We start from the raw sequence: 21,549 nt of genomic DNA, 5'->3' as shown, positions 1-21,549 counted from the left end.
GATCAGTTTGTGTAATTAATGTTATAGAAATCAAACATTGTACTGGCCAAGTGTTTGACTGGGAGGAGAACTCCACTAATGCGAGAACCAGGGATTGAAAAGTGCGGCTTTAACCTTTAACCACCATGGTTTAGTCCAGATCCATTGTTATCAATGGTGATTATGGACCTGTTTACAGGGAATGGGGGTGAATCGGTTAACCCTTTGAACCCGGCTTGGAAAAAAATGTCTGTATGATGCAATAGGTCACCAGGGGGTCAGGGTGCAAAAGGTTAAAGGGCAACCAAACAATGTCAAGGAAGGTTTCGCTACGACAACTTTCAACACTGTTGGTTTGCAACCAATGAGAGATCATGTTAAATTTGAAACTCAACTTCTGCATCGATCACAACTGTTATCATATCAGACTCGTACAGCTTCCCAATTTCAGGAATCCAAAGTTGCAGCAGAATGAAGCTAACAAGCAAAGCTAATTTCATTGCAACAGTCCCACACATATTTGATGAAGAATTTCGGCAATGCCTTAACCCAAAGACTTAGATTACTTTCTGCCAAAGGAAGCTGTATTTATACAATGAATACAATTCTAAGAAAGACATATTATGCATTCACCAAATAATTAAAATAAATCACAAACTTTGGTTAAAAATTGCTAATGGCCATAGCAAAGAAAAGTGACATTACATTTGTTTGACACTATATTGAGATTACCTCCAGTCTCTTTATCTGTTACTGGACACATTTTATGTGTCATATACTTTGTCGCATTTTACGTTTGATTGACAGACTGATCATGCAATGACTGAATTCACAAGAATTTGACTATTCTTGACCTGGGACTAGTAAAACATAAAGCTAGTAAAATTCTTGTGCTGGAGTGAAGATTAGTGAACACAGACAGGGTTTCATGGTGAATAATTTGATAGTGACCTAGGGGGTTGTAAGTATTAAGGTAAGGCATAGAGTATATACTTAGAGCCCCCTAGGAAAACCCCATTTCCGACGGTTTGTGTTCATTAATATTCACAAGCGCCATTAACTCTACTCAATGCTCTCTAAGTTTTAAAGAGATAGAATATCTCTGCTCAATAGATTTCTACAGAAACATTACAAAGACGCTGCAGAAATTTTAGTCTTTTTTTTTCTACTCTTCTTTTTTAGGAAGAGTTGAGGTACTGTTGTAGTTACGATTGATACTGCAATAAATATTTTGATAAAATTATCTCACAGAATTCTTCAAAGCTCATAGACAAAGTTTAACATCAGTAACATACTCTTAAACACCTCAAGTTCAGATACTTGATAAAAATCAGCTGTCAAGAAAAACTACAAAGAAGTTTGCTTTTTGCTTGGAAAGTGTTTTCAATGTCATAAAAACTGGAAAAGTTACTGGGAGAATACTGAAACAACAGATCGACATACACTGCAATCATTGAGATATCAACTAACTCATACAATGTGAGGTGTACAAGAGGAACACAAGCTACAAAAGAAAGTGGGCGATAAGGATTAACATTTATGCATGTCCATGATGGATTTTTTTATAGCTTCCTGAGCAAGATTTCAATTACTTCAACACAAAGAACATTCCTCATAAGCTAACAACTTTAAGATTTTGTTAACTAAAATGCTTTAATTAAGAAAATAAAATATGTAAAACCTATAATCCATGGCCTAAAGGAAAGATCACTGACATTGTAGTTTGTCAAATAATTTAAATATCTTATTCACTGCATTACAAGTATCTACACAACAGTTTTGGGTTATCCGTTGAAAATTTAAACCCACAAAGAAGCTATTTTTCAAATCTCTCTTTTCTAAAAATTTTCTAAAATACATATCTTATATCGTCAAACTCATGAAGCCAATTGCTTAAAATGTTATAGTTTTAAAACCATAATTGCAAAAATTATTATGGTTCACACATTTCAGATAATCAACAATCTAATTATGTTACATACAAGCAGCGCAATTCACTTCAGGGCAATTGTGGGTCTACTCAACACTGATCCAGGAATACACAGGGATTTAAGAGATAATCTACAGTGATCTAGCTAATTGCCTATCAGGATTAAGAACAGTCACCACTGAAAATCTGGATGAAGGAGAGCAGTATCTGTTACCTCCTTCAAGTCTGACAACAGTCGACACAACAACAAAGGGACCAGATGATGTTTAACTACCAGTATTTCAACACAGATGTACAGAGTATCTGAATATATAGTATCGTTGGTCTCAATCATAAAACTAAACCTAACGAAAAGTACCAGATTTTTAAAATTTATTTCATATATTTGTACATTGGGAGACATTGGGCATCCTTATACAACACCCCCGCCTTGAAAGTACATTTCATGTAAATCAGTTGGAACATTACAGTAGACAATATGATACTGAAAAATATTGCCTACGTACGGCAAGAAAAGCATTATCTTACCTTTTCCCTGCAGCAGTTTCAGTTTGCGACATTTCAATGGGCAGTGCTTCAAACAGATACTACGCAGATACAATAGAAAGACATCAGGTTTTTCATTCGCAACACAAACGGATGTGCATCATTCCTTGGAGTCAAAAATTAACAATGAATACAAAGAACGCTGGACATCTTCAAGATGTGGTTTAGTACTTCCATTCATGACGAATGGATTTTCAAAATTACCACAATCACATTAATGTGGCTATTAGTGCTGACAGAATCGAATCATATCTTTCAAAAGTCAAGTTTACCCTCTAAATAGTTTACGTGCGACACCCTATAATCCATATAGACTGCAGTTTGGTTTCAAGGTAAAGTGAACAAATCAAATAGAGTTTCACTCTTAAAAAACTATACCATCACTGAGATGATAAAAATATTGTTCCTACCTAGAAATGTCTGGGAAGATATATCACAGTGGGAAAGAAAATCTTGCCTTGAGGAAGGTTAGTAGTATTAACCTTTTGAGCGCTGTAATTTTCTCCCGCCAAAACTTTAGTGCAAAATTTTACCAATTTTTAGGAATTTTTCTGTAATTTTTTGATAATTTTAGACCAAATGGACATCAAATGTCATTGGCTACAGTTTTTTCTCAAAATTATGGTAAACATCTAAGAAAGATTGACTGTGGTTTGTTTTAAAAAGGGGACAAAAATAGACTTTGGCACTCAAAGGGTCAAGAATTCCAGCTGGATCAAAACATACATGTGGAAAGTAGAAAAAAATAGGGGATACCTAGTACGTTTGCAAAATTTAAATAACTGAATCAAATCACCTCGCATTTATCAACATTTCAAATAACCACCATACTGTAAACAGCCATGTAACTCAATAGATGATACAAAAATTGAATGACCAGAAATGTCACATCAAATTATCTTTCCAATCATTAAGAGACTCTTCAAGCCAAGGTGCGGCCTAGAACTGAAAGATTTGGACAACTTTTCTTTAAAACTTTCATTTGTAGCCTCCAGCTTTGCATTACACTTGCCATGTCACCCTGTGATGCACAGAGAGTCTACTATTTGAAAAATTGTGCTGTAACCATAGAAACAGTGATTCATGATATTTTGCTTAAAAAGGGACTAAAAACACGCTTTAAACCGCTTCCATTATATTTATGGTATATGTATGTGACAGTGGTATCTCATTAGATATTAACTGGTGTTTTATCACACTTGGTCAATACTGAAAATTTCAAAATATTTTCACTGGTGATGTAAAATGTATGAATTGAGACGTTGTGAGTATTTCTTGGCAAAAGTGTTATTCTGAGTGTTTTGATGAAGGTAATAGTGTTCCCGGATTACTGTACCAGGATTCCTCACGGCGTATCAATTTATAGCCATACTAAACAAGAAGAAATGTTATCTGAGTTCAAACACCAGTTGTTCCTTTATCCAAAGATGCCAACACTGCTGATGTCATACACATACTGTTGCGGCAGTAATAATGCTAATCACATCATAGTTTGTTTTAAGCAATAAATCACACCCAGCGACTGTATACCATGAGATTTTGACCAGTTCACGACATATATGCACAAGCGATAGCGAGTGCATATATGAAGGAAACTGGTAAAAACTGAGTGCTATACTGTTGCTGGATGTGATTTATTGCTATTATATCATAACAGTATATAGAAATTCTGGCGTGGAACGTCACAAGTGGATTTTTGCTCTTGCCGAAAGCTTGTGCATGTACCAACAGTGGTATATCACCAATATACCATGGTTCTTTTCATGTCTCGACCAGTCAGATAGCTGCATTTACGCTATCAATCGGGTATGATATAATCCTAATTATATCATACCCGTATACTGATGACGCAAATACGCGTGAGCTCTCAGCTTGAGTAAAAATCTGTATTTTTGACGTTCCACACCAGATTTTCAATATACTGTTATGATATCATAGCAATAAAGCACACTTCGACGGTATACCACGAGCTTTTCACCAGATCACTTCATATATGCACTCGCTATTGCTCGTGCATATATGTCGTGAACAGGTCAAATCTTGTGGTATACTGTCGAAGTGTACAATATGGATGGGACATTTGCTTCCAATAGAAATTTGGCTAAGTTTTGTCTTTTTGTACCTGTCTATTTTATCATTGATAGTAGTTGGATCCTTTTAAATGTCATCAGAACGTAGGTGGTTACAAAGAACCCATATCACTGTTCTTGTAAGAGTAATTTAGAAGACTCTCGTCCAACTTTAGGACAAATATTTGCCTTTACATATTAATGATCGAACTTTAAGGTCATTACTTATAAGCCTATTGTACAATGACACAAAATATCTCTCCTTTTCCTCTTCTATTCTTGCCCTCCTCTTCCTCAATCCCCTCTCTACCTATTCTTGTCCTCCTTTCCCTCGACCCCCCTCTACTATATAAAGACAGGCAAGTCAAATATCCCGTTCAAAGTACTGTACAATGAATGAGCCACTTCCCTAATGCATTCTTTTAGGAAACATACTCTTTGAAAATATCCCAATAGAAGTCATGTTTGGCAAAGTCCCACATGAGTCCATAGGACTTTTCTTGGATGTTCACTGGATTTCTATAGGAATTTGAAAATTGTTTATGTAAAGCCTGTTGTCTTATAGAAATCCTATGGAAATGTTTCTACTCCGGAATAAAAAGGACGCGATGCGTTCTACAGACTCAGTACGCCCAAATAATCACGTGATGCCGGTACAAACAAACCCACATGTGTACTAACCCCAGGGGTACTAACGCGTATGGAAATGCACGTACGTCTATGCGCGTTTGCGCACATGGCTTTGTTTGTACCGTGGTCGATTCGAATTCCGGGTTAGGCCTATTGCATGACATTTGATTACTCATGATATTTTCACAATGAACACCCAGTGAAACTTTTTACCCTACATGAAACACCAACTACATTAAAGCATATCCTTCTCTCATTCAAATACTACTTAAGTACCATCCGAAACAAAGACTGATTGAAGGCTTGTGTCTTTAAAACCCCCCTCCCTCTCCCTCCAAAAACACTACATGCATGTACAGAGTATGTCATCAAGTTCATTATTACAGCATGGAATTACTGATGAGTTCTTCATCCATGTTGAAAATCTCAGCAATCAGTGGGAATATTTTTTCATGATCTGGCAGTTTAAATGCATTAAGGTCGTTTACATGACACTGTACAAGTTCTCTGACCTCGGCAAGCTTGACGACTACTTTAGCAAAGAGTACTTTGTCTTCCGGATGGTTGACTTTCGTACTGGCCTGGAGAGTCAATAGAATATTGTGTTGCATCTCTTCCACAGATTCAGGATTATCCAGTTCTGGTCGATCTGTAACAAACGTTGAAAGACAAAAAAAAAATTTAGTTATCACATGCAAGTAAGTATTACATCAACAAAAAGTAATTATCAAACAAAAAATCAGATTTACCAATAAAACAAAACCTCAGTATGTTTGTCCAAAGTTTCATGCCATTCAGTAGATATGAGATTGCCTACTGGCCAATTCGCCACATTTCGCTCTATATGCAAATGAGCTCATTCTTGATAAGCTACATCTACCGGACATTCTGCACAGTTGATCCTAAAACTGATTTATGTCTTTCTGAAGATTGTTTCAATTGAGGAATGACATGTGGGACTTAATTGTCACCAAGTCTTTCCTTATGTAAATGAAGTTATGATCTATAGGACAAACCCATCACAGACATGTGGCAAAGTGACTTAGTTTCACCTTTAAAAATGTATGCAAAGGTACATAAAATCAGGTATCCAGCTAGTCTTGAAATACTGCAGCTAGCATGAACCAAATCAATAAAAATGTAGATTTATGAATAACATGAATTGTGAGAAAAGAAGTTAACTACGGTCATGCTAACCTACAAAAATAATCTACCGCAGTAACAGACAGCAATTCTGATGATGCTGGCAATGCGATATATGCCTCAGGCACACAGAAGTCAAAACTGAAGTAGATAACGACACTCAGAGACTGGCTACAGACAGTGATAAAGTTTATGAGCCAGATTTCCATGATAGCAAAAAACAACAAAACTATAATATCTTCATGTTTATGAAAAGATCTGCATGTTCTTTAACTCTGTGACTACTTCAATGTTATGATGACTTGGAAACTTCAATACTGCAATGTGGTAACTTTGCTGTACTGATCATACTCTTAACGCGGACAGGATCTCTCCAGAATTTTCCAGCAATCATAGCGTACAGTAATTCATAAGGGCAGTGGAAATTTCCAGCATTCAATGAACTGAGGGAGGTTAACCCTTTCACCCCCAGTTCCCTGTGTACAGGTCCAACTTTACCATAGAAAACAATGGAGTTGGGACAAACCATGGTGGTGAAAGGTTTAAGAGGACGCAATCACATAATGGTTCTATGCAAGGTGCTAAAGTTGTCATTTCTTTACAAAACAAAAATTGCAGTATACTGAACTGATGCGTCCCATTATCTAGCATTGCTGCAAAATGCTTTTAAGTGTTTTTTTCATTTCTATCATAAAAACGCAAACCTTAAAATTTCTTCAAAGTCTGAACAAATCTTAGCAAGGTGCAAACTGAAAATGCTCCAATTTTCAGTACATGTAGAGTGCAGTTGTATGTAAATTATCGTTCATTTTCTCTGACAATATATATTTCCATGAGTTTGCTCTGAAGAGAATCTTTGTTAAATATGCAGTTAGAGAAATCTAAAATGACACTGTACAATGTTTTTCAATTTGTCTAAAGTATTTTTGGGATTATTAATGTCACCTGCAAATTTCATCAAATTTGCTGCAGCTATTTTTGAGATACAACGTATAAGCAAAATTCAAAAATGTCTTCAATATGCAAATTACACATTATTTGTCGTGGAAATGAAACATACATATTTCAATTCACTCCTATGTTATATTAAGCACTATCTCTATGCTGAGATCCATCATCTTCGGTGCAGTACATTGATATATGGCTGTCATTAAAATAGTGTCAATGACACTTGCTCCCATTTTGATCACAATTTATTGATGTAGACATCACCTGTACATACATCAAGCAAACTCATTCCAACACTAGTCGGTATTTTTAAGAAAACCTGGGTTCATACTGAGAGATAAAGATTAGAATATTGGTTAAGGTATCGTCAAACTATCTGTATTGGTAATATTGTCATAATCCAGAGTAAGCAGACATGAAATATCTTAAGAAAGCTGCAGATCAAATATTTGAAATCCGAAGGTGGCAATATTTCTGAAGAAATCTTTCCAAGCAATATTTGATATACGGGTTCATCTCATCATGAAGGTTTAGTATAAAACATTATTCAGTGCAAACATGTTACTTTTTTCTGAGAAAGCCTAACCAGCAATTGAATAGTTAATGATACACTAGATTCTTGGAACTTTAAACCTTTACGACCTTTATTGTTAGACAAATCTTGTATTTAATGATGCGTCATTCAATGGAGGAGAGCTATAAAACTTTTACCAGAAATTCTTAACTTCACCAGGAGAAAGTGCCAAGTTTGTTGTATTTGTTATTTTTTTATATTTGTCTTGCATTTTTCACGCTTAGAAAAACATATACAGCGTCACTTTGGTAGTTCTCGAGTTTCGCAATCTGACCGTACATAGAAAACAAGGATGTCAGAACATGGCATTGCCATGTTTTGACATCCTTGTTTTCATTAATCTTGATCCTTGGCCTTTTGGCATAGGGGCAGAATTCACCTTTTGGAAAGATTTTTGGACACTCAAACTTTTACAGTACTGTTTGGTATACAACTTGTGAGGCCTCATATTGAAGCTCATAGGGTTGATGAAGTTTTTGCACTCTTATTTTTGTGAAAACTGAAAATTCTATTTTTTCGTATGTTTAAGACTGGGATGGCAGCCATTTTGAATTTCAAATATGAGTAAATGTTATGTCATTTGTTTCTCAAGTCCTAAATTTTGCACAGTGATGCCAGATGTTTATTCTTGATTTCAAATGGGAATACGTTTCAAAGTTTCCTTATGGAAAGTTTGAGCAAATTAAGCCTTAGTTTTTCAATTTTGAGGCATGTACTACAATAAGATCAATTTCCATCCCTCCCCATGTTCCAATATATACGGCCAAACTATTATTCAAATGAACAATTAAAAACAAATGAAAACAATAAAAATCCAGAGGTACAAGATTAAACAGCTCTACAAAACTAAAACAAAACCAGCACCTGATGAGAGAAGAGTCGCAGCTTGAAGTAGTGCAATTTCCGCCCGGTTCAAGTTGAAGCCCTGTACACTTTTCGTAAATCTCAGAGTCTTAGTGGCCGAAGAAGAGAAGCCACTCTCCAGCATGATGTCTAAGTTCCACTCTGTGCCAGTGATATCATCCACAACACAGTTTTTCTCCGGTAGGTATGTCTCCGCCATGCGGAACATTAAAACTTCCAAAATAGAGGATTTTATAAGAATCGCCTGGTCTTCGTAGGTCAGGTCACGGAACCCGGGCAAACTCTTGGCAAACTGAACAGTTTGTCTTATGACCACTCCAAGAGTTGCCATGTTGAAAACAACAAGTTGGGATTTGTCAACAAAATCTGGTGTTGAGTTCATTCCTTGGAAAGGTGGCTTCTGACTGTACTGACATGAGTATTGTTCAGTATCTGGTCTTTCCTCCTTAATATGAGTGGTAGAGTCTGATTGGGGATGGTGTCCCCATGGTACACTGTCCCTAGGTCCATTAGCAGTTTTGGACAAGAATGATTTCTTCCAATTTCCAGCGCCCGTTGGCATCATGGGTACTCGAGGGGGTGTCACACTGTTCAGTGTCACACTGTTCGGTGAAGAGTTCTGTCCATATTCACATGGCTTCTGCTCCTGTTTTCCAAGCATTTCCATATTCGGCATCGATGATGGCATGTTACCAGCCGGATTGAAGTAGGCCGAGATTGTTTTCGCAATGGTTTGGAGCTTTTCCTGTGTCTGTTGAAGTGAGAATAAACCAACAAATGTCAAGCACCATCTTGCGTTTTCCAGTTCCACATTCTCTGTGCCATGAACATTTGACCAAAACTTGTGACTCAACCTGTAATTGCTTCCTCATACTACATCTACACAGTACAAGTATGTCTGCTGAGAATATTATTATGTAATATGATAATTGCTTCTATAAATATATGGTTTTTTTTGCAGGAAATACCTAAAATGTCATCTCTGTATTCACTGTACAGTAGTATTTGGATTTTGCTGCTATCTGACCAAATATTTCCACATCAATATTTTACATTCATTAGTGATTTACAAAGTTTGTATAAAATGTTTGTCCATGACTCGATCCCTATACTGGAATGACATGCGATAACTGTGGTGATTACAGTAGCTGTCGCAGATATGCAACTCTGGTATCAAGTTGATAACTTACAAACGTCCTGAAGCAACAAAAATGGAAAACTTACAATAAGATCCTTGTGGACTTTCCTTGAAACTTCCAATCCCTGTCTCACTAATTCCATCAACTCCTTCTGCTCTTCTGTCATATCCGGACTGAAATCTTCAAAACTAGAAGTCGATTCCACACTCAATGTTGATGGAAGTGGCGCCGGTATTGGAGCAGGAGCCGGAGCTGGTGCCGGTGCTGGTGGCTCTTTCTTTTTCCTTGCTTTCCTGACTAATGGCTTCCTTGTTTCCAGTCTCTTTTCATCCCACACTCCTACAGGTGTTAACACACACAATAAATGCAGCATGTGTGTTTGTTTTTGAAAATTGTACTCCATCTAAATTCTTTGAACTGAACCGAAGTACAGTATCCTATTCCTGGGAAAATTTTCCCAAAATACTGCCACACAATAGTAACTATCATTTCATCTTAGTACAGTTGATATACTACTCCCATCATTCTGAAAACTTTTGTTATTTTTAATACAACTGCAAATGATAAACTTCAATGACAGAGAAACAGGTTTTGCAGATTGAGGTTTTGATTATTAATTCAGCCGTCAAAATGAACTGTAGTCTGCAGCCACAAATTGTATGAAGAATTGTGCATCAAATTTTCATTAAATTCAAATTTCAGCTTTTTTCAGTTATGTGGAAATGACATATCACAATCATAAATTTGTGATACAGGATACCACAAACTTATAAAGATTATTACATGACAGCTTTGTCAATACCAGTGAATTTTGTGACATCATCCTATAGATTATTGCTGATAATGTATCTTAATATCCAACAACTGTGGCTAAAGACATTTTCTGCATCTACAAATTCACTGGCATCACCAAAAATATAAAATAATAGCAATAATGTACCCCATCCCGGCCAATAGTGGACTCAAGCAAACTTTTCACTCCATAATGTACAAGTTTGGCTTCAATAAGATAAGCTTGATACTCATAATGAAAAGTGGTCACCTTTTCCGGACCTTTTGCAGCAAATATGAAAAGCTGACTCTGGATACCACTTTGCTCTTGTTACTGTTCTTTTTCCCAGTTTTGTCTTTGTCTGTCAGTTGCTTGATTGTCTACTTTACTGTTTTTTTCCTTTGTCAATAAACATTTTGTTTATCACAAAAAAAAATGCTTGAGTCCATTATTGGCCGAGAGGGGGTACATTTTTGCTTAACCCTTTAAGTGCTTTAATTTTTCCCACCAAAATTTTAGTGCAAACATTTTACCAATTTTTATGAACTTTTCTGTAATTTTTTTGATAATTGTGGACCAAATGGACATCATATTTCATTGGCTACAGTTTTTCATCAAAATTTTGGCAAAAATCTGCAAAATTTTGATTGGGTACATTTTATAAAGGCAACAAAAGTTGACTTTGGCGCTCAAAGGTTAAGTATAAAGTGGCCCTTATCAAGATGACAGTGCACTTGGAAAAGTGGTCTCCTATATTATTCTTTGTATGATAATTGATGTATTCACAGAGAAAAACTAGTACACTAGCATAAAGAATTGTAACATTTTAAGGAAAATACCCAATAAAATTCTTTAAATATAAAAAAAAGTGGCCCTTATCATCATTGGAACCAGGTCTCCTGTTGAACCACATTCTGCAATTTGATGCATGGCATACATTATGTGCCCAGTATCATTTGAAATAATACTTGGTAAATGTGGAGATACTGTAACCTTTGAGGAATGTGACATTTGGCAACTTTGAATAAATAGCACTTAATAGACAAGTACTGACATTGATTTGAAGAATATGAAATGTGTGTACACAAACACAATTGAACATTTTCAGTACACGCATAAAAAGTTGCCTTTATAGCAGCTGTTTAAATATTTTTATCATGAAAGACGAGATTATGGAATGAAAAATCTGCACAACTCAACAAGAAATAATTTATGCAACTATCAGTGTAAAACGATGATTGATATACCATATTTTTAGAAAATTATGAAAAAATTGAAAAATCTTGAGAGTTCTTCCTGCAAGTTTGATATCAAACTCAGAGGAAAGATACCTGTTTATGTAGACTCATTCATCTGGAAGGAAGTTATATAGCAATGTGAAATTTCACTTCAGGAAAACCTTGATAAGGTGTATATGGCCAAATAGCCACTGATTATCCCTGGGAATGTAGCTGCCGGATGGTTTTTGATAACATGAAATTAGTTTCATCCATTCATATTATTTTCAATGTATTATTCTCCTGGATATGTTTTGGAAACAATATGGTCTGCTATAATGTGTGAAAGATAAAAAAGACATAAAATATCCCTTCTCGGCAATAGACTATGGTGTATTAGTCGGTAGACAAAGATACTGACATCCCTTAATTCCTCAATTAGTTTGATTAATTCGAAAATGGTTTTCTATCACAATAAATTGAGTTAAACTATGATTTATATAATTATCATTATATGTAGATCTCTGAAAATTACAATTAAAATCAGAGCAAAGAAACACTTACTTTCTGGTTTCATGCCAACATTAAGACACTTTTGAAGCCGACAGGCAGGGCAATGCCGCCTCGTGTATAGATCCATGACACAGTTACCCATTTCTTCACAAACAAACTTGGCCTTGCTTTTGATCTTTCGACCAAAGAAACTCTTGCAGCTCTCGCAGGACACAACTCCATAATGTAATCCACTTGCTTTGTCATTACAGACTAAACATCGGAGTTGAGTAAAGTCTGATTTCATACCCTCATGCATCATGGTTGGACTGAAAAAAAAAAAATGAAAAAAGACACTATCAAATAATAATTTCTATTACACCATAATAATAGACCAACTTTTCTGAATATCAATTTTACTGAATATATGGCCCCCCTAAAATATAATATATTTTAAATCATATATACAGGTACTCTCACAAAAGACAAGTACATCCTGCTAAGTTTTGCCAATCCTGAAATATGGATGTGTTGTAGATACACTGAAATGGGGAAAAGTTATGATAGTCCTGCAAAAACCTCGAGTGTGGTGCCATATGCTTATTTCTGAAATCACATGCTTTTAATGTGAAAACCGGGAGTGTGGTGCCATACTTGTTTTTGAAATCAAATGATTGTGACAACTATGAATTTATTTATCATGTCATAGTCGTGATGTTTTAAGTAAAGAGTGGGAAAGCATGTAAAGAAATTGGGAATTTCTTATTACTTTTTCCAAGCATTAAAGGGTAGTCTGTCGACAGTCCCTTTTGCCTTCTTTGCCTGAAACACGGTAGCTACTATAGCAGGTGCCATGAAGTATGCTTGTCCCCACAACTGAGTGCCCATGCAATGTAGTGAAACATTAAAGCTTCAGGCCACAATGGCATATTAGGTTGTCAACAGTTTCTTTGGATTCATCTATCTTTTTCATTCCTAGAATTATTGTGAAGACAGGATGCACCTTGGGGACAGATATTTGGACTCTCAAATTTTTACAAAGCTTTTCTAGTCTACTGCTTGTTGGGGGCTCATTTTAAAGCTCTTGGTGATAAGAAAAAATTCACCATCTCAGTGTTTTGACAAATTGGAGAATTGCACAGCGATGGCGGCCAATTTGAATATCAAATATTAGTAAATATTAGGTAATTTCTTTCCCTAGTTTTGAACTTTGCATGGTGACCCCCGATTCTTGGTTTTGTAAAAGAATGGTTGAAAATTTCATTGAAGGAAGTTTGAGCAAAATTTAAACTCTTTCACTTTCGAGCCTCATACTAACACGAGTGATGCAGGGACACATATGTAACTTTGCAGGCTTGTCTCTCTCAAGAGAAACACTAGTTGAGCTGTTCTTTGATACTATCCTTATGGAATTTTCCGCAAGATAAAAATTCTGTGCATTATGATATCTATGCTGAATTAAGAAGAATAGTGATTTATTAAGTATCTTTAATATTTCATGCCAAGATTCCCCGGCACCAACGCTGTAGGTTCGAAATCATTTCCATATGAAAAGATACCTTACTTGAGGTGTGAACTGACAGTCAATCGGTGATTGCTCTACAAATATCACGGGTGATGTCATATTCATAAACATTGTGATCTTTTGTTCTACTTGATCGGTAGTTTATTTACTCTCTGGGGAGTCATAAGCCGTTAATTTGGCAATGCGGAATTTTTCCGCTCTCAGGGGATTAGTCTACCTACATGGTTTGTGCCGGCCAATCCCATCATGTAAAATAAATTTACATCATAAAAAGAGATGCCCACAATTTCTTGTCTTTCTTATAAACTACCCATTCAACATTTCCATGCCATACAGTACCTCCTATAACATGAATTTTGAATGCAATATATTAATTTTGTAATGTCTGTATTGTAGCTGCATTATCTTTACCTTTAGTAAAAGGAATTCACAAGTAGAATCACCACTTTAAAGGTATACAGTCACCTGTAATCTAAATATGTCCATATATGGTCAAAGGGGAGTTCATTGTATTCAAAAATGCCCATGTGAGGGCGCTGTTTTTAAAAAGCGGCCACCCACTTAAAATCTGTGATTGGTTAGGTTTTCTCTTTCTATGGTAACTGTGGCAAAATTGGAACAGGTGACAGTATACCTTTAATAGCCGCAATGAAAAACAATAGTTCATTATTTGCCAGTATTATAGTATATGACACAGCCAAATGACGCATAACAGTCATGTATGTAATCAGTAACATATCTCGACAATAAGATCTCAACGTTCCCTTTGACATTTCCATAGTGTGTACAAATTTCAGTATCATATAAAAACCGTGGCACTGAAGTTACCTTTACAAAGAAGTACTGAATGTCACATTACCAACACAGCTGTGCGTTCATCCTACTTCATATATATTTCAAATGTCACATCAACTCTATAAAACAGCCCTGCGTGTTGTGCAGAATGACTGCATTTTCCTAAAGGGCTTTTAATACTAGCATTGATCCTCTGGTACCATTGCATCAGAATGTTTATAAAATTTAAGCCGAGAGGATAAGTGAAGTATCTGTATTGTAATGATCTTAGCGTTAAGCAGACGATTAAGAAATCTCATGATGCCAGAACTAATCCTGGATGTATACTTGTAAAATTCCACAAAAGGAGAGATGGATTCTCTCTGTCACACTTCACTTCATCTTCAAACAAGGATCATCCACACTGACCCCAATTGGCCAATATCATGCTCACTGATGTCAGCCGAGCTCTTCTTCAATCACCCAACATGAACATTTTCCACAGTTCTCACTTGACTGCTACTGCTGTAAACCTAAAGCTTTGGCTCTACAGTTGATTTGCCGAGCAACTTAAGCTTTTGTTACTTCTCCTTCTAATTCCCAAAACAGCTAGCAGACATACTAGATATGATCCAATGCATTTTAATTGAATAACATTTTACCAATTAGCAGAAATGTTCTAAAAAATAAAAACTCATGATTTCATCACAATTTGAAGACATCTGAACATGGTTATCCCAAGAGATATACCAAATTCTTATGCTGTCAGAAGGGTAGTTTGCAGAACATGACTTTTTGACTAAAAATCAGAAAAATGACATTATAAATATTATGTGACAGATTCCATCAAAATTTGCATGCATCTCAACTATCTAAAGGAAGACGTATCTGTAAAATCTCTGATGGATTACTGTAAAATAAATAATTTTCACTGGGATTTAAATTCACCAATTGGCATGTAATACAACTGAATCTGTCATGATTTAACATTTTCAAGGGGATTTCACTTAGTGGTTAGGACAGGAATTTTGATTGTAATGATAACCTTAATACACAGATTTCTTCAATCTAATTCCATCGTACATTCAGCAGATTCAGTCAAGCATAAATGATATGGTGCAGAGTTTGATTGCGAATGGACTGTTCAAATAAAGTCACTGTACTAAGCAGTTATTTCAGCTCTAGCTTTTCACTGACATTACTGATGTAAAATAAAAACATCAGACAAAAATAATGTTTGCAGTTATGTGAAGTCCAATACTACAGACGGAAAACATCTTTCTCTAAGCAAGACTTGATCTGTCGAGTGAGCAGGATATTCATGTATAAAACAAACATGTATGCACTGTCTCTAAAATGTACTGTAGGTTTATTCACGGTACATCTTACTCTCCAGTTACAGAGTACAACCCATTATTATACACCTGCGTCTGTAACCTATGGCGTTTCGTCGTACAGTAAGTTTCGGTATCAGAGGACGCGGAGTCCAATAACTTTGACGTGGAGTACAATAACTTCAGGTGTTATTGGACGCTATTTGACCTTTGACCTCAAAACACCTTTACGTCAACACGAGGAAAAAGAAGAGAATATTTTACATTTTTTACAAGAATATATACTTCTTAACCTTCAATACTTCACAAAGTAAATCATGGTCAGTCCAAAACCGGTGAATTTGAGTGAAATTATGCTGCTGACGTAAAATTTCTACCGTGTGCACTGCGCAGCGCCGGTTGAAATTTCGTTCTGTGCGCTTAGCGAACGCGCTGAACGCGTTCCCAGTCTGCTCGGGATCGCTCAGTGCAGTGCGCGAGAAGCATCCAAAAAAAGCCTAAACTTCGACTTTTTTCAGATAAAATTGGACTAAAAAGGTGTATAATAATAAGGTTATTCCCAAAATACCGGGATTTATGTCCTTGTACATCGTACGCTACGGTATTGTCCTCGACGCTACGCGTCTCGGACAATACCTCCGCTGCACAATGTACTCGGACATAAATCCCGGTATTTTGGGAATAACTTTATATTATTCCTGTGATATTCAACGTTTTATCCTTTAGAAGAGCTATACAGTTTACTACCCGTACTATCAAACAGCACTGTTTGGTACTTCATTACTAGTGGGAAATAAAACAAAATGTATGAAAAATCATCTACTGTCACGAGATACCGGTACTCAGTCAAATCTTGCGTGTTCTGTGTTTGTGTTTATTGCTATAGTTCGTGGTGAGATCTCTTGAATAAGATTTTTATGGTATTATAAACTTGGCCATAACAAACCAAATCAAATCTGCACATATCCAAAGTTAGCCATAAAAATATTTGGAAAAAAATGCACTGTGATAAAACATTTTTTAGACGCAGCCTTAATATGGTTAGAGAAGTTTACTTCACATAAAGATCTTTGAATGGATGGATTTACGACCACTGTCTTTCATCATGGGCGATGAATTCAAAAGTTTATTACCATTTCTATGTGCATTTTGTGAAAAGTTTTCTTGTAATTGGAGTCTTAAAAATTGAGTGACCAGATTTGATGAAAGTGGTAGTGGAAAAAAATGAAATTGTAAACCACCAGTCTACAGGGATGTAAAAAATAGCCGGCAGCTGGCAAAAGCAACCTGATGTCAGCTAAAATTTGCCTGTTGTGAAAATATGTTTCAAAATTCCGGGACATTTTGCACACACTAATGCACTCAAACACTACTTGTAACCACTTTTACTTTTATTGTTGCCACCTGTAACCAAAATGTTCTATATCCCTTTGGTCTTCATTTGTACCACTATAATTTTTAAGGAATATTTTTTTATAACAAACTTGATCAAATTCACTGTTGTCTATGTGAACACACTCAGTAGACATTAATTTTAATTTCTGTGATGAGAAAGCTGTTTTCTAGAAAAGGATAAAAATATTCAAGCTTAAGTTGGTACCGGTAGTATAATTTGGGTAGACTGTAATGATTGAATAGAATATTTTACTTGATAGTCAAAAAGCAAAGAGTAAAACAGGAATTTAGAATACTCCAAATAGGGTAAAGTACTATGAACAACAAAATACAATACGACAGTCTAAGAATAGAATAGTATACATGTATTACAGTTACTTGCATCTATGCTGATATTATAATGAATAGATTATATTAGCGAAGAATACAATAGAATAGGATGATATGATTGGGTGTATGGTATACCAGTATATTATCATCAAACCTAATCAGGGAGCGTAATAATCAACCAATTAATACCTAACTAACAACAAAGCACATCCTATAAAGTGTTTTGAAATTTCAAAATATTGCTTGAACTCACATAACATCACAACTTCTGTATCATAAATGATTTAAAATCTGCACGTTGACGTGTCAATTCTCATTAGAGATGCCCTTTTACTCTTAGTCTTTTACTGCGATACATATATTCCGGCTGTGTCCTTGTTTCATGGACATTCAAGTACGTGGTGACAGTGACCTCATAACCTTAATTGAACACAAATTAATGTCATTAGCCATGTCTGTTGAGGTCGGAGCAATAATGCTGAGTTACTTTGCTTTGCTGGTTGTAAAGTTAATAAGCAACTGAATTCAACCGTGCCATTCACTGACTTACATTCACGTCAACTTATGTGATTCTAAGAAAATGGAATTTATTGCCAGACCGCTGTAGCATATACTTATATCCAGACAAGCAGATTGAAGTCCTCTAAATTGCATTTAGCTTGTGAAATATAACTATTCCATGCTTTCTTAGAGATTAAACCACATAGCTACCAGTATGCCAAACTCTTGACAAATATCTGATATATTAAATTTTCAGAACATATTACTAGAAATTTGCCCACTAGCTCCATCAAGCAAATTTTTCATTGTCGTCTAAGTCTTTTTGGATTCCCAAGTGGTCACCCAAAGTGATTTTTAATTGATTATCATGTTGATGAAATCTAAATTGATACAAAGATGTAATGTTGCCCAGAAACTTCTTTGGGATAAAATTCTGTGAGAGGATACAGCTGCTTGTCGAACAATTTAATAATGCCCTGTCCATCACATCCTAGTCTGGAATTTTAACATATTTACTTCACCGACAAGACAAATGTGAATTCTGGGTGACAAAACACAGCAAATCTGCTCTAGAATAGTGACAGAAGATATAGATCACGAGATTTCCTTATACAGCAATTTTAACAGTCAATTAAGGTACTGAGACCAAGATTGCTTCATTAATGCTTGACCATCTCTATGTCTGACTAACTGTGGATGTATTCTTCAAATGTCACAACAGAGGAAAACATGACATTTATACAATATAATATCACCAGATTTTATCATCAAAAACTATAATCCATCTGAAAAATTTCATTTCAGTCCAGCAAGCAATCTGGAAGCAGTCTGTGCCACAACTTAGACAGATAGACGCACATCATTAAGACAATTTTGTATTTCCGATGTACCTGTACGAGATGTCAACTTAGAGTACCAATCAGACACAGCTTATTGACAAATTGGACAGGAACATTTTGTATGGGTCTAGTCTGTATATCTTAATTATCTTGTACCTCTAATGAGAATTGAACATTTCAAACTGCAGTAACAGGAAACTGTAGAAAGACTTTAAGTTTGATTTATTATGTAACTTTCATTTTTATTTATATATATCATGCCACTCATAATCAAACATGCTAATGTCAAGTTATACAATGATGTATATATTTATTTATACTCTTCATAAATTGCTCACAGCAATGAAAGCACTATCATTCTCAGATGGTCTCAATTTAACTGTACTGAGATGAACACTGCACTACTCAGTTCATACCCGGATCTTGAACTCACAAAATTGCTCTGATAGAAAGTCTGGTTTACAGTTGTCCATATACACCCAGCCATTGCTGAAGTGGTTAATTTTCATCTGTTGATTTGCCCGTGGAAAAAAGAAATGACATAAGGAAACGTACTGGAAGAATGTATGACCTACAGCAATAGTAATTACACATTGCAAATATGCACAGCAGTAATCCTGTCAGTTTGATATTACACAAAATGTATTTTCCCTCATCTGACTTTATACCATTCACAAAGGAGATAGCCAAATTCTTTTTCTTCTGTAATTTCCTTATAAATTTTCTAGGTCTTCTGAAGATGAGGCGAACTCAGTAAAAATAGTGAAAGCAATCTGCCTGGTATCAAAGAGTCTTTGTAATATTATATCGGATGATGAAACCTTTTATCCTCAAACAGGAATGTCACTTAAAGATTAAAAAAGAATGAAGCATTGGACTTCAAATGGAAAACCGGCAACTATAACTGGATTCCAAATATCACAGTACTGTACATAGCATTTACTCTTTTTGTTCTAAAACAATTTTAGAAACCTTTTCTACGATCATGTACAAAATTAAACATTAAAGCACCCTATTAAAGCTATCTTCAGACTATTCACCTATAATGAATAAAACTTGAATTAATATTTAAGTATCAAACATTGATATTCAATATAACATTTAATTTAGTCTCATTTTTCTATTGCTAATGATGCAGTATTTGAACTGAACAGGGTTTGAAACAGGATTGTATTTATTTTCCGCAACAACGACACAAATAAAACCTGCTAGTGTATAGGGCCGTTCACAGTTTATGTCACTGTTCTCTCATTAATATGCAAAAATAAATATTTGTCAGCATTTTTAGATTACGCTTTTGACAATTACGCATGCAAGAACGACGAAAATACATCTCAGTGGGCGACTGCTAGTGTAACAGTGAATACTAAAAAACATATTCACGACTCAGAGTACAAGCTGCATAAACAGCCACGCATGCAACATTGATAAAATTTGTCCGCATTTCAAGCTGCGTGTCCGATGTCGCGCGCGTACAGCTATATTTAGTAACAAACCTGTAACCGTGAACAGCGCTATTGAAGGATGCTATTAGGTCACAATAATTCATGGCTCAGACTACAAGCTGCAACAATAGCAACGTATGCTACAACAAAATTTGTCCGACTTTCAAGCAGTAGTGTCCGTAGTCGCACCTGTGCATAAACCTGAAATCGCGATCCACGGTATATACGGCAGCCATGCAACTGAAATATACCTCCATGTACCACATTAGGTAAATTTTATTGCACTTATACATGTGATTATACTGGTACATTACACTGGTACATTATACTGGTACATTACACTGGTACATTACACTGGTACATTATACTGGTACATTATACTGGTACATTATACTGGTACATTATACTGGTGCATTATACTGGTATATTACACTGGTACATTATACTGGTACATTATACTGGTGCATTACACTGGTGCATTACACTGGTACATTACACTGGTACATTACACTGGTACATTATACTGGTACATTATACTGGTGCATTATACTGGTACATTATACTGGTACATTATACTGGTACATTATACTGGTACATTACACTGGTACATTATACTGGTACATTATACTGGTGCATTATACTGGTACATTATACTGGTACATTACACTGGTACATTATACTGGTACATTATACTGGTACATTATACTGGTACATTACACTGGTACATTATACTGGTACATTAAACTGGTGCAATATACTGGTACATTACACTGGTACATGTACACAAAAAAGCCTTTAACCTTTTTCCTGCCAGACAGTATCACTTTCCAATCTGAAAGTCAATAAACGGCAATATTGAACGCATTCACACATATTTTCACTCACTTGGCGTGCTTGCTCTGTTATACTACAGTCCATAAAAATTATGTTTACAGTATCTGTATGTTTCCAGGAGCATTAAATTGTTCAATATTTTGTTAGAATAAATCATATGGGACAAAAAAGCCTTTTAATAACCCTTTTCCTTCCAGAAAGGCATCACTTTCCCATTTCACAGGTTCACTAGTTTTAACCATCACTTGACCTGAGGTGAATATGAACTT

General features: G+C 35.6%; 1 protein-coding gene across 4 annotated transcripts in view; it reads right to left on the bottom strand.

Moving 5' to 3' along the window:
• The window catches only part of LOC139143325 (vitamin D3 receptor B-like), a 91,368-nt gene that overhangs the window by 1,343 nt on the left and 68,476 nt on the right, over positions 1-21,549 (bottom strand). For 2 of the 4 annotated variants that reach the window (XM_070713560.1, XM_070713559.1), the window contains 5 exons: positions 12,376-12,632; positions 9,908-10,161; positions 8,684-9,434; positions 5,309-5,803; positions 109-5,104 (listed from right to left, as the gene is read on the bottom strand). In XM_070713560.1, the coding sequence (XP_070569661.1) occupies positions 5,535-5,803; positions 8,684-9,434; positions 9,908-10,161; positions 12,376-12,625 (1,524 nt within the window). In that variant the 5' untranslated portion in view covers positions 12,626-12,632 and the 3' untranslated portion in view covers positions 109-5,104; positions 5,309-5,534. Of the gene's footprint in view, positions 1-108; positions 5,105-5,308; positions 5,804-8,683; positions 9,435-9,907; positions 10,162-12,375; positions 12,633-21,246; positions 21,279-21,549 lie in introns of those variants that run through there. The other 2 variants (XM_070713561.1, XM_070713562.1) reach the window with 2 other exon arrangements.

Source organism: Ptychodera flava, chromosome 11 (assembly GCF_041260155.1).
Source record: "Ptychodera flava strain L36383 chromosome 11, AS_Pfla_20210202, whole genome shotgun sequence".
In the NCBI taxonomy this organism is placed as follows: Eukaryota; Metazoa; Hemichordata; class Enteropneusta; family Ptychoderidae; genus Ptychodera; species Ptychodera flava.
Note: the sequence above shows the minus strand (reverse complement) of the source record. Positions and strands in the feature narration are given on the sequence as shown.